Source organism: Canis lupus, chromosome 15, assembly GCF_048164855.1.
Source record: "Canis lupus baileyi chromosome 15, mCanLup2.hap1, whole genome shotgun sequence".
Taxonomy (NCBI): Eukaryota; Metazoa; Chordata; class Mammalia; order Carnivora; family Canidae; genus Canis; species Canis lupus.
This window is the reverse complement of record NC_132852.1, coordinates 37,895,262-37,909,180: the sequence shown is the minus strand read 5'-3', so window position 1 is coordinate 37,909,180 and position 13,919 is coordinate 37,895,262. Positions and strand designations below refer to the sequence as shown.

Below are 13,919 nucleotides of genomic sequence, written 5' to 3'. Positions count from 1 at the left end.
GTGTGTGATGGTATGGGGAGCATATTCTGATTCTGATAGAATGCCCAATATCCTGTTCTTCATCAAACTTCCAGCCACCAGCCTTGGCATATGTTGATAACTTCTACCCATATCAGCTGCTACTATGATTGTTCCAGAGAGTGATTCTCCATCTCTGTCTTTTCTATGACATTCATTAGCTGGCATCCCACTGAAGGATGAGCTTTTCCTCCTCCCTCAATGATTTATTTTTTTCATTCTTTGTTTATACCAGTTCAGACTCATCATGGGTCCTATTTTATTTGATGGGTCATAAGCTGTTACTCTCATGTTTTGTTTGATGTGCAGTCCAAGTGAGGCCAGTAGAAGTGCTCTCAATAGGCTGGCTTCTTTCTTCTTTAATGTGCCCTTTAATGTACCTTGAGCATTTCTTTCCTTTCTGGCACCTGCTATCCAGGTGGTTTTGTGCTTTGCCTGCCTCAGCTGTGGATCAGCCATTTTTTCAAGGTCTGTTTTAGTGAAAAATGGTATTTAGATACCAAAATCTGGTCACTCGATGTGTTCATTGCTACTTCTCGTCATGTGTGTGTCCATACATCTCTCTAGTTCTGCATTTATCTATGTATATATATTTTTTAAATCCATGTGATCATGCCAGTACTTACAGGTCTACTCCAACACCTCAGAGTTCCTTTTTGAGGCCTTCCTCTTTCTATGTTTGTAAATCCCTGTAGATAGTAAGGAGCCTGATTCTCACTGACTCCCATCATCCTCAGTGTATTGACCTGTTTGCTCATGTAACAGTCTCCCAACCACTGGAGCAGCCCCCTTCTCTTTCTCAGAGCAGACACACTGCCACCAGCACCTCTGCAGGGCACCCCTTCTGGTTCACTGCCCTGCTTTTTCAGATGCTGACACCTCTGAGCTAGAAGGGGGAGGGAAGGGGAACAGAGGGGAAGGTGGGAAGACTCCCATTCACTTTTGATCTCTTTTCTGTTTGGGCTAAAGATTTAATGCAGGCAATTTGGGCAAAGGAACCAAGATTTATAGCATTCCAGTGCTGTTTTTGGCCAGGAGCTTCATTCACTTCCTCATATAGTCAGACCATAGTGATAGTCACCCTCTCTTTCCTTTTCTACCATCTCATTTTGGTCCTCATCCTCTCTGCCTCTGATCTCCATAGTCTGCCTTTCTTTCTTCTCTTTCTCTTTCTTTCTCATCAGTCTTAGGATTTGGAGTAGGAATGGTGACCCCCCCTTTTTTTCTTATCTCCACAAGCCCTGTTTATTTTTTCTATTATTTTTAAAAGATTTTATTTATTTATTCGTGAGAGACACACAGAGAGAGAGAGGCAGACACAGGCAGAGGGAGAAGCAGGCTCCCCGAGGAGAGCCCAATGCAGGACTCGATCCCAGGACCCCAGGATCACGACCTGAGCTGACTGCAGATGCTTAACCACTGAGCCACCCAAGTGCCCCTCCACAAACCTTGTTTATTTTTTTATTTTTTTATAATAAATTTATTTTTTATTGGTGTTCAATTTACCAACATACAGAATAACACCCGGTGCTCATCCTATCAAGTGCCCCCCTCAGTGCCCATCACCCATTCACCCCCACCCCCCGCCCTCCTCCCCTTCCACCACCCCTAGTTTGTTTCCCAGAGTTAGGAGTCTTTATGTTCTGTCTCCCTTTCTGATATTTCCCACACATTTCTTCTCCCTTCCCTTATATTCCCTTTCACTATTATTTATATTCCCCAAATGAATGAGAACATATAATGTTTGTCCTTCTCCGATTGACTTATTCCACTCAGCATAATACCCTCCAGTTCCATCCACGTTGAAGCAAATGGTGGGTATTTGTCGTTTCTAATGGCTGAGTAATATTCCATTGTATACATAAACCACATCTTCTTTCTCCATTCATCTTTCGATGGACACCAAGGCTCCTTCCACAGTTTGGCTATTGTGGACATTGCTGCTAGAAACATTGGGGTGCAGGTGTCCCGGCGTTTCATTGCATCTGTATCTTTGGGATAAATCCCCAACAGTGCAATTGCTGGGTCATAGGGCAGGTCTATTTTTAACTCTTTGAGGAACCTCCACACAGTTTTCCAGAGTGGCTGCACCAGTTCACATTCCCACCAACAGTGTAAGAGGGTTCCCTTTTCTCTGCATCCTCTCCAACATTTGTGGTTTTCTGCCTTGTTAATTTTCCCCATTCTCACTGGTGTGAGGTGGTATCTCATTGTGGTTTTGATTTGTATTTCCCTGATTGCAAGTGATGCAGAGCATTTTCTCATGTGCGTGTTGGCCATGTCTATGTCTTCCTCTGTGAGATTTCTCATGTCTTTTGCCCATTTCATGATTGGATTGTTTGTTTCTTTGGTGTTGAGTTTAATAAGTTCTTTATAGATCTTAGAAATTAGCCCTTTATCTGATACGTCATTTGCAAATATCTTCTCCCATTCTGTAGATTGCTAGAACTCACACAGCAATTTGGTAGCGTGGCAGGATACAAAATCAATGCCCAGAAATCAGTAGCATTTCTATACACTAACAATGAGACTGAAGAAAGAGAAATTAAGAAGTCAATCCCATTTACAATTGCACCCAAAAGCATAAGATACCTAGGAATAAACCTAACCAAAGAGGTAAAGGATCTATACCCTAAAAACTATAGAACACTTCTGAAAGACATTGAGGAAGACACAAACAGATGGAAAAATATTCCATGCTCATGGATTGGCAGAATTAATATTGTGAAAATGTCAATGTTACCCAGGGCAATATACACGTTTAATGCAATCCCTATCAAAATACCATGGACTTTCTTCAGAGAGTTAGACCAAATTATTTTAAGACTTGTGTGGAATCAGAAAAGACCCTGAATAGCCAGGGGAATTTTAAAAAAGAAAACCATATCTGGGGGCATCACAATGCCAGATTTCAGGTTGTACTACAAAGCTGTGGTCATCAAGACAGTGTGGTACTGGCACAAAAACAGACACATAGATCAATGGAACAGAATAGAGAACCCAGAAGTGGATCCTGAACTTTATGGTCAACTAATATTCGATAAAGGAGGAAAGACTATCCACTGGAAGAAAGACAGTCTCTTCAATAAATGGTGCTGGGAAAATTGGACATCCACATGCAGAAGAATGGAACTAGACCACTCTCTTGCACCATACACAAAGATAAACTCAAAATGGATGAAAGATCTAAATGTGAGACAAGATTCCATCAAAATCCTAGAGGAGAACACAGGCAACACCCTTTTTGAACTCAGCCACAGTAACTTCTTGCAAGATACATCCACGAAGGCAAAAGAAACAAAAGCAAAAATGAACTATTGGGACTTCATCAAGATAAGGAGCTTTTGCACAGCAAAGGATACAGTCAACAAAACTAAAAGACAACCCACAAACCTTGTTTAGATTCTTATTTCCTGTTCTGTTTCAGGGCTGCAGACTTCCAAATACATAATGTCAGTGATCTTGTTTCACAAATATGGATCAGTAATAGAGCAGTTAGAAGTCACAGGTGTACAGGCTGGATGTTATTTGGAGAATTAAACTTCTGTAACATAGAGTCAAATCTTTATCTTCTCTGAACAGATATAGCAAACTAATAAAGAACCTGGATTGAATAGGAAAGTAGAACATCAAATGTAAAAGCCTAGAGGTATAGCCCTTTATGTGTATATCCTTGTCCTTATTATGGGCAAGATCTTCTGATTAACCAATTGACCAATTGACCAATTAACCATTAACTTTTACTGACCACATGAAGGCAATGTTACTTAGAAGCCCCTCTCCCCCACCTCTCTTTTTGTTCATTCTGGGGCCTTCAGACTTCTTTCCTATCCTACCACTGCTCTTGGCTTATTCCTCCCAAGATTCCAGTCCTTTCCTTCTCCATAAAAGCCTCCCCTGGCCAGTGCTCCATTGCCTCTGGGTCTGGCTGATGGCAGCTAACTAATCTAATGAGCTAAACCAGTAGGTGTTCATGAATTTAAAAAGTCATGGTTCCTGGATACTACCTAGGCATGTTAGCTTAAGTCCTCTAGAAACACACTGCTTGGCTCAAAGAAAGAGGATGAAAAAGTGAGTTTCAGAACACATGGTGGGGGTGGGGGAAGGAGGTGAGCCTCAAGGTCCCAACCTGGGGGCTGCCTGCTCTGCGGGCATGGGGCCAGCCATGTTTGTGGGTAAAATAAACAGCCATGAGAAAAGGAGGTAGAAGGGTTTGTGTCCACATGGGAAGGGAAGCAGCAGCTTTTGAGATGTTCTTACAGTTTTCAGAGATATAGCATCTCAGGGCACCATAGCTTTTCTATTTGAAACCATCCTCTGCATTGGACAGGAGGAGTTAAATTCCTTGTGACATGTCTACTGTATTTGTACATTTAGAAATCAATTAGTGTAATTGGGGCAATCAGAGATGCTAAACAGAGGAACAATTTACTGAGAACAAATGTCTGGAATTGTGTATTTTGCCAATGGAATTTCTCACAGTTGGTACAAGAAAATACTCCAAATTAAATCATTCAGGCTGAATGTGACTTTTTTCCCTCTTCTTAAAAATGTTAAAAGAAACACAGCCTGGCTGAGGTCTCTTCCTCCTCCTGTTGGACAGATTGCCTCTCACAAAAATCCTCTAGGTTGACATTTTACCTGAAAAAGAGCAAAGGCAGATGAAAAACTCCAGGTGTGTGTGCTCGGCAAGGACATTTTTGTCATACAAGATCATAAAATGGTTGTCTGCTCTAGTGGGACCATGTGAAATGAGATCATATGGGGCCAGGTGTCCCTAGAGACTTAGTATAGGGAGTATGTAGGATGCAAAAAGCTTCTAAGAACATTATTCCTATCCTGACAATGAGTAAGGCCTTGAATACCTACAAAATTATAATTTATCCTGAGCCTTTCACAGGGCTCAGATCACATTGTGCAACCAAGTTAACTGAATTCCAAAGAGGGGTAAACCCCTCCAAAGAGAGGGTCACCATTTTAGCTGTGGCAGAGTATGGGAGAAAGAAACAGCTATGGTAAATCTTAACAAATTCTTAAAGGTCAGTATGAAGTGCAATGTGTCTGGAACCACAGGCCGCCATTGAGTGTTCATGAGAAATGTTGGGATAAGTCAAGGGACCAGAGAGAATCTCCCAGGATGGCAAAGGAATACAGGAGGCACTTGGTGGCTTTGGAGGTAGAGGTCGAGGCAGGAACAGAAAAAGCCTTGCCTGTTTCCCCAGATTCTTCCCTCATGTGAAGCAAAAAAACAAACTCTCTCACCTTCAGACCATAGGCAAAAATCCATTCTTCGTGGGGAGGAACAGGAACAAACTACCTCTGCCCCAGGACACAGCAGAGACCCAGTGGTGCTATAGGAAAGGTAGAGACAAAACTACTGTTCACCTGGGGGAGGGCAGGAAACTGTCCTGGCTCAATAATTGTTTTGTACCAGTAATGAACAGAGGTCTGCTACTGCTGGAGGAAGAGGAAGAAACTCCCACTCAAGACCAAGTAGAAAGATAAGCTAGGTCTTGCTGCCTACAGAGACAAGAGGAAAAAGTGCTCAAAACAAGAATCCTCGGGCACCTGGATGGCTCAGTAGTTGAGCATCTGCCTTTGGCTCAGGTCATGATCCCGGGGTCCTGGGATTGAGTCCCGCATTGGGCTCCCTGCAGGGAACCTGCTTCCCCCTCTGCCTTTGTCTCTGCCTCTCTCTGTGTGTCTCTCATGAATAAATAAATAAAATATTTAAAAACAAAAAATAAAAAACAAAACAAGAATCCTCCTTTGAGAGCCAGGTGCAAGACCTTTTGAGGTATTGGTTGTAAGACTAAGTCTGGGCCAAGACAAGGAGAACTTCCCAGATTCCCCCCTGCTCCATGACAAGGAAGCACATATTACTGCTGAGAGGGGGGCAGAAGCATGGAGAAAGATGCCAGTTGACGTACAGGCATGCAGGGCTGGATGAGAGCTGGGGGGAGGTCAGGAACACAGGAATCCCTCTGTGCGCCCCTGCTCCTAGTCTAAGCTCAAGGTAACAGCAGCCTCCATCTGGAGGAATTTGAAAGTAACAAAACTCAGACCCAAGTCAACTAACCTAAGTCAGCACACACACACACACACACACACACACACACATGCATGCACGCACGCAACTAACCTAAGTCAGCACACACACACACACACACACGCACGCATGCACGCATAACAAAACCACTGTCAGGAGGCAAAGCAATCAACAGAAGCAGACTCAGAGATGACCTGGATATTGGAACTATCAGAGGGTCTTTGCAATAACTGTGAGTAATGTGTTAAAGGATCTAGTAGAAGAAGTGGACAACATTCATGAACAGATGAGGAATTTTAGCAGAGAGATGGAAAATAGAAGAAAGGATCAAATGAAATGCTAGAAAGTTTTGAAAACCAGTGTTTTGGTGATAAGGAATTTCTTTAATAGGTTCACCAGTAAATTGGACAAAGATGAGGAAGGAATCAAAGAACTTGGAGATATGTCCATACAAATGATCAAAACTGACACAACAGGGCACCCCGGGTGGCTCAGCAGTTTAACGCCGCCTTCAGCCCAGGGTGTGATCCTGGAGACCCAGGATCGAGTCCCACGTTGGGCTCCCTGCAGGGAGTCTGCTTCTCCCTCTGCCTGTGTCTCTGCCTCTCTCTCTCTCTCTGTCTCATGAATAAATAAATAAAATCTATTAAAAAAAAACAAAACCGACACAATAGAGAGAAAAGAATAGACCAAGAGAAAACAGAACCGAGCAGCCACAAGCTGCGGGACTGGTTAACCAGATGTACCTGTAACTGGAGATGCAGAAGGAGGAATCTTTAGGAGGTATCTGGCAAGCTGGTGTTTTCCCAAGGAAGTCATGTGGTTCAAAAATGGCCACAAGTAGTTGTTGCTTTGCTCTCTAGCTTCTAATTTAACTGAAGCATTTACTCTCATATCCCCCCACCTCCTCTTCATCCCCCTCAACAGTATGTCTGCCATTCGGCGTCATGAATTGGGGCTGGGAAGGGTAGCTGGAGTAGTGAAAACACGCTTGCCTTTTCCTTTCAGCAAACAAGTTAAACTTGAGTTAACTGAAATAAAACACATGGGTCCTGGTTTTGAAGAGGTGGTATATTATGGTTCATTTCTGTCCATAGTTATAGCTAAACACAAATAGCTCACAACATTTGTACCCCTACCCCTTTCTTATTTGAGCAATAAAAATAAATCTGTTTAAAGAAAAAGAAAGTATTAAATATAGTGTTTTTCCAGGGAACACTCTTGAAATACTGGAAGTGATTTCCTGTACTGGCTAGTAATGCACTTTTTAAAAAAGATTTTACTTATATTTATATGAGAGAGAGAACACACATGAGCAGGGGGAGGGGCAGAGGGAAAGGAAGAAGGAAAGAATCTCAAGCAGACTCCACGTGGAGCCCAATATAGGCTTGGTCTTACAACCCTAAGACCATGACCTGCGCTAAAACCAAGAGTTCAATGCTTAACTGACAGAGCCACTCAGGTGCCCCTAGTAATGCATTTAATAAGACAGCTGTACAAGTTCCTTACTGTATATGTGCTGTCAATTAGTGTTCAGGCATCCAGCGACTTCAGCTGCTAGATGGTGACCAGCTGTCCACCTGCTGAGGCCAGTTGCTGGAGAAAACTTGCTGGTGGTCTGGGTGTTTGTGCATCTCGTGAATTCAGATGCTTCCTGGACAGGAGGGGAGGGCACTTAATGAGAAGGGCTGGGGGCATAGTCTCTCCAATTTTAGCTTATGGGTTTAGAATTTAAACTCAGACACACACACACAAAAATAAAATAAAATAAAATAAACTCAGACACAGATTCTCATCTTGCCATTGTTAATGAACTTGTAACCCTGCCTATGCACAGGCTGCCTTGAGAAGGCCTCTGGGAAGGTTTCCTGACCCTCTTGGCAGAGCAGCTCCTTTCTCCTCTGTGCTAATCTCATGTGTGCCATTTGGGGTATTTTCACATTATCTTGCATTTGTTTCTTATGCATCTGTTGCCTCTACTAGATTGAGATCTTCAAAGGTAAGAGTCTGTCTTATTCATCATCTCTAGTGTGGTGCCAGGTACAGAATAGGTTCTCAGTAAAGTTTGTCCGAATTGGATTAAGGAAATGGCTTGCATTAGGTAACTGCTGTGACTCTAAGTATAGCTGAGACAAGTGTTTGGTCCAGCTGTATTCCATGGGTGATCTGGTTCTGTGAGGATTTCGGGGCCTTCTTGTGTATCTCCTGTGCACATCATAAACACCTTACATCTGAGAGCTACCAAATGGGGCTCACTTCCATGGTTCTGATGAGGACATTGGATTCAGATCACCATAGTAATAGACTTGGAAGCAACTTAGGGTGACTATGTTGAAAGCAAACAAACAAAATAAAAATAGAGTCAGAAAAATACAAAGTCATAAAGAAGAAAGAGAATGTTGAACCAGGGTCTGGGATGGAAGCTTTAACAATTCAAGATATAGGTCCATTCAGGTGGTCCCTTTTATGTGGTCACCTTCTGCAAGAGGGTAGCCTTGGGAGGGAGGCCTATGATGCAGGGAGAGAAGCAGAGGGGCTCTCTGTGGACCAAGGCAAGGAATAAAACCCCGAATATCAAACTAGAGTTGCCTTGACCAGACCCACATGGCTGATTGTGACTGAGGGTTTGCTCTAAGCTGCCTGGTGAACAAACCAAGAAGAAATGTGCTTTTACCCTCTGATAGAGACATACTAGTTCCTATGTGCAACAACGACAACAACAAAACCCAAAAACTACAAAAAAAAAAAAAAAAAAAAAAACCACCCAAGCCCCTTTTTTCCTTGGGAAATCAGATTGGCTCTGTATGTGGCTGTGCCCTGGTAAGGATGCATGACCTCAGCTAGTCATTGGACTCCTCTGGACCCTGACTTCCTTGGCACTCAGGCATCTCTGACATTGCATTGCACTCCATTCTCTGGGCACACAGGAAGTCTAGAATCCCTCTGGATTGAGATGCTGGCACTGGCTCCAAAGAGCAGGGACAGACACCCTGGAGCATCTGCGGTCAACTTAGATGTTTTCCTTGTAGGCTTGCCAGCTTCCCAGCTTTGAGGCGTTCCAGAGCAGTGAATGCTCACGGAGGGGGCCATGCTGCCCGAGTAAGCACAGAAAGCACAGCAGTCAACAGCATGCCCCTCCGGCTGCTGCCACCACCGAGTCCCCCGCGGGAGGCACGCTGTAGCAAGCAGCAGCCCTGATCCTCCTGAGAGAGCACGGGGAACCTTCCAGAACACTGCTGGGTTTAGGGGGCGATGGCAGAACTCAGTGTTCTGGAGGGAGAAGGGGCTGCCTGGCAGACCTGCCCCAGCTCCCTAGAGCTGAGGATGCAAAGCTGAAGGGACAGTCACTGGACAGATTGCTTTTCAGTGAATTTTTGTTTTGTACTTTAGTTTGAGGGGAACGGGTTTACTGCCACCCAGTGTTCTTCCCTCTCCCCCCGCCCCAGATGTTCTCACAGATTGCTGTCTCCCTTTCTGTTATCAAAACTGACTGGGACCCAGCCTTTATTGGATAAGCCCATTCATACCACAGTGTAATTCATACCGCTTTGGATTCCCTGTTTTATGGTGTACAAAATCTGCAGGAGGAAAGCATCGAAGGGTGACTTCAAGGCATTTGCATGAAGAAATGTTGGGTGAGAGGGCCCTCCCACCGCCCCCTGAAGCTGCCCCCAACCCCTGCCAGGCGGGCTGTGAGGATGTGCAGAGATATGGCCCCCTGTGCTCTGTGTGTTTGGGGGTGCAGGAAAGGCCTGGCTGAGTGGGAATTAGCTGCAGTTCCCTTTGGAGCCTACTTCCTCTTTCTTCTGACACCCCAGGGCCTTGATGTGTTTTCCCTGTTCAAGGCCCTTGATGTGTTTTCCCTGTTCAAGGCCCCCCTGTAAAGAGAGTTTTAGTTCCCTTCCATTCTCCTGTCCTGGGGTGCCTATCTCTGTCTCCTCATTCCTTCCTCTGCGGGTTTTAGCAAAGCCACAGACCTCACCCATTAAGGATTAATGCACTGCCCTTCCCAAACAGAACACCTGTGTTTTATCAGGAACCTCCCGAAGCTGACTACTGGGGGTTCCGGTGCCCACATGGGCAGGAAGGTCCCTGGCCGTGAGATTCATTGGTCCTGAATGCTCTGATGCAAAGGGAGAGTGGGGTTTTTGGGGACCGTGGGAGGGGTGGAGCCGTGGAGATGTGTGAGGAGAGGTGAGTCAGGCAAGGGTCACCCCATCAGGAGGAAGCTTCTGCAAGGGTCTTTCTTAGCCAGAGCTGCAGTGGCTCCGGGTCAACCCCTGGAAGGGAGCAGGCTGGCACCGCATTGACTGGAACCAAAGATGGGAAGGAATGGGAGAAGAGGGGGGAATCACTGGTGGGTGACGAGGAGGAGGAGGAAGAAAACACACAGGCAGGGCCTAGGGAGTGCTCATCGAGTAAAATCATTTGGAGCCAAGATCTACTCATCACTGGAAGTGAGATGAGTTCCATCGTATTGTCAGAATTATTTGTGGCTCTAGGTCGCCCTCTTGGAAGTCAGCTTTTGCCAGGAAGTTTCCAGGCATCTTAAGTGCAAGGATCAGAAGACAGGACATGTGAGAGTGTGAAGTAAAACCTGAGTGAGGCTGCTTTCCTCTGAACACTGGGCACGGACAGTGCTGGTCCTCCCCCACCTCACCCCCCATTGAACAGTCAGACGAGCTTTGGCTGCGTTTGAAATGGCGAGGTGGCAAAGGGGCTATTTTAATACTGATTTCTTCTGTTGAGGAAATCTTATAGTGGGCTGGTGGTGGTATTTAATTCTCAAAAGACCTTATTTCAGATTTTTTTTTTCTAAATATGCACCTATCTCTACAAATGTTTAGGATGCACTGGTGTTGCCCTTTGCATGGACTGTTTGATGCCATGAGGGGGTTGAAGCTATAGCACTTCCATGAGGTGATCACCAAAAGCCTGGCCAAGATCTGAATTTTGAGGTCACCCACTGCCTTTGTGAGAGCTGCCCCGTGCTTTAGGTGGACACAAAGCCGGGGAGTGGTGATCTTGTTATTGCCCTTCTTATTCTGGCGTTTCTTCAAAAAAGAGCTCAGAGAGGCTGGGCCAGCAGCTCTCAGGCCCACTCCCATTCTTCCCTCCTGGCCCCTCTCACATCTCATCCCAGGGATACACACGGCCTCATCCCAACCGCTGGAACAGCAGAATGCAGAGTCCCCTAACCATACTCTTCCTGCCTCTCTGCTCTTTACAGAATGGGCTGAACGGCTTACACCTGGCCTCTAAAGAAGGCCACGTGAAGATGGTGGTTGAACTTCTGCACAAAGAAATCATTCTAGAAACGACAACCAAGGTACGTCTCTTGGGGGACGGTGAGCTTTTCATTGATAATCCAAGCATGTGGGTCCCTCCTGTGTCATCCCAAACCCTGGCATAGAAACCAGCCCTTCGTGGGAGAAACCCAGGTGCGCTTCTGAATTTCTCTTGTCCTTCCCGTCGCTTCCTAGTTCTATATCTCCCTAAAGTCACCTGAAGAGCTCAGAAGCCTGTTTCCACAAAGTCGGTGGGCTTTTACTTTTGGTTTTCTTGGGGTCTTTGCCTCCAGCACAGGGCTGAGCACCTAGAAGTCCCATGGTCAGGTGCCTTGGGTCCAAATCCCAGCAGAGATGATTCTTCTCACTCTGTGACTTTGAGCAGGTTAGCTAGTGAGAAGCCTCAGTTCCTCTTCTAGCAAATGGGGATGAGAATACTTGGTTTCAGGATCAAGATGAAAAACAAACAAGAATCAGCAAACATTGGTGGCTGTGTTGCTGCTGAAGCCTGGAGAAGAGAATCAGACCCCTCCAGCGTGTCCTCCCGCGAGTCTCCTTGGTCAGCTCTGCACTTACTAACCCCCCTCACCCATGACCTTGAAGGGCAGCCTGTGGCATGTCCCCCACCCCAACACACAACCCCCAATGGCAAAAGTCCAGAAACCACAGTCATGAAATTAGGCGCCTCCAGGTTGCAGACTTGTTTTTATTTCGTACATGCCTCCTTCTTTGCGGAGTGAGCGAGATGCCACCAGCATTTCGAAACAGAACCACACCAATCACCTCGCTCTCTGGACTTGAGGGCTGCTTCCTCTTCCTTCCTTCCTGCTTACTTCCCATGGTTTTCCTCTTGGCTTCATCCATCTGGCCTCTTTCTTTTCATTTGCTATTTATCACATGTGTGCTCCCACCCAGCCCCAAGTTCGGTTCCACGCAACAAGCACTGTGCCACCTCTGGAGCAGAGAACCAGAAGTGCAACACATAGAGAACAGGTATAATGTGTGGTTATGAAGCGCTTCACCAAAATATTATGAAGCTCCCATCATCTATTGAGGTAAAATTCTGTAATTTTCATGTCACTTCCCAAGGTGAAAAGATCTCACCGGTGAAATAGACAAGACTTGTTCTTTCTGAACATTCGGCATTTTTTTTCCCCTGACCCCCTGACAAGTACCAATTGTTTCCATTCCTCCTCTGTGGACGGAGGGATGCAGTTAGCCTTCCTTCTGGCGCTCCCACGTACCTGGCTGCAAGCAGTGCGCCATCTGCGGGCCCCATGCGGGCCAGGGTGGCTTCTCTTCCCCTGGCGCGGCCCCAAGAGCCGCACAAACATTATGCTTCAGTATTTTCGCTCTTTCCAAATTTCCCCCTTTGATTGTTATTTTGCAAGCGAACACTTGGTGTGTCTTTGTTATTTATAGACATTTTATAAGCCAATGTGGTTTCTGAATGCTACACAGAGGGAGGAAAAAAGGTGAAGCAGAAACCGTGGGCTGAGCAAGAGTCATAGCAGATTGGGGAATTCTAATGGGTCTCGCAAGCAGGAGAAAGATTAAAAAAAGCAAATAGTAAAAAGCCAAAATGAATATAGTTTCCTAAATTGTGCTTAGAAATTTGAAAAGCACAAAACGAAAGCATTCTTGTCCCCATCCTCCCATCTCTGCGTCTCAGAGGCCTGTGTTCAGCTTCTAGGCTGGTGGTGAGGGAGAGAGCCCTAATCTCTCCACTCCATCTACCTGGCAACTGCTGGCATGTGCAGGCACCTGCCACAACTGCCTCCCTTCTCGGAGTTCTGGGACTCCCTGCAAATGGACACCATGGGTCTTTGTGGATCAAATGTAGCTAAGAAATTGTTCTCTTTTTTTGATGGCATGTTTCTTGATGCAGAGGGAGAGGTGGAGGAAACAGAGGCCCCAATTCCTTGCCCTGAGACCCTGAACCCAGGCCAGGGGACTTCTTGCACCTTCTTGCAACGTGTGCACACATGTGTAGGTGGGAAGTGTGTGTGTGGGGGACCCACGGTCCCCCTTTGCTCTCACCCATCACCAGGGCTGCCGTCAGCCCAGATCCAGAAGGCGGGCCAGGATCCACGGGCCAGGATCCACAGCCAGGGTTCCCCATGGCCCAGCTGCCCACGCCACCTCCCATCCCCCTAAATGGGTTTCTATGGGGAGAGCTCTGATGTAGTATGATTTCAGGCAGAAACGCACAGATGGAAAGGCACTGCTTCTTGAGAGCAAGGAGCCTGGGTCTCAGTCACCTCTCCTCCTCCCACGCCTGGGCCAGCACAAACACACATGTGCTCAGTGTGTAACAGACGCATGAATGGGCACAGCATACTTCCTTCCAAATGGGGAGACTTGGAGTTCTGAGTCCTGATTTCTAGAGAAGGTTCTGGTGCCAACAGCCGTGTTCCACTTGGTACAGTGAGTGAGTCGGACCCAGGTGCCAAGACCTCTAAATGCTTACTCTTTGGACTTCTATGAAAAATGATTAATTAGCATCTATACATTTGTTTCTGGCACTCACTCTCTGACAGATACTGGAGGAAGAACTCTTTGGT

At 45.9% G+C, this 13,919-nt stretch overlaps 1 protein-coding gene across 14 annotated transcripts in view; it reads left to right on the top strand.

Moving 5' to 3' along the window:
* ANK1 (ankyrin 1) overlaps positions 1-13,919 on the top strand; it is a 215,546-nt gene that overhangs the window by 129,194 nt on the left and 72,433 nt on the right. For all 14 annotated transcript variants that reach the window (XM_072776622.1, XM_072776619.1, XM_072776618.1 and 11 more), the window contains one exon: positions 11,298-11,396. In XM_072776622.1, the coding sequence (XP_072632723.1) occupies positions 11,298-11,396 (99 nt within the window). The remainder of the gene's footprint in view (positions 1-11,297; positions 11,397-13,919) is intronic.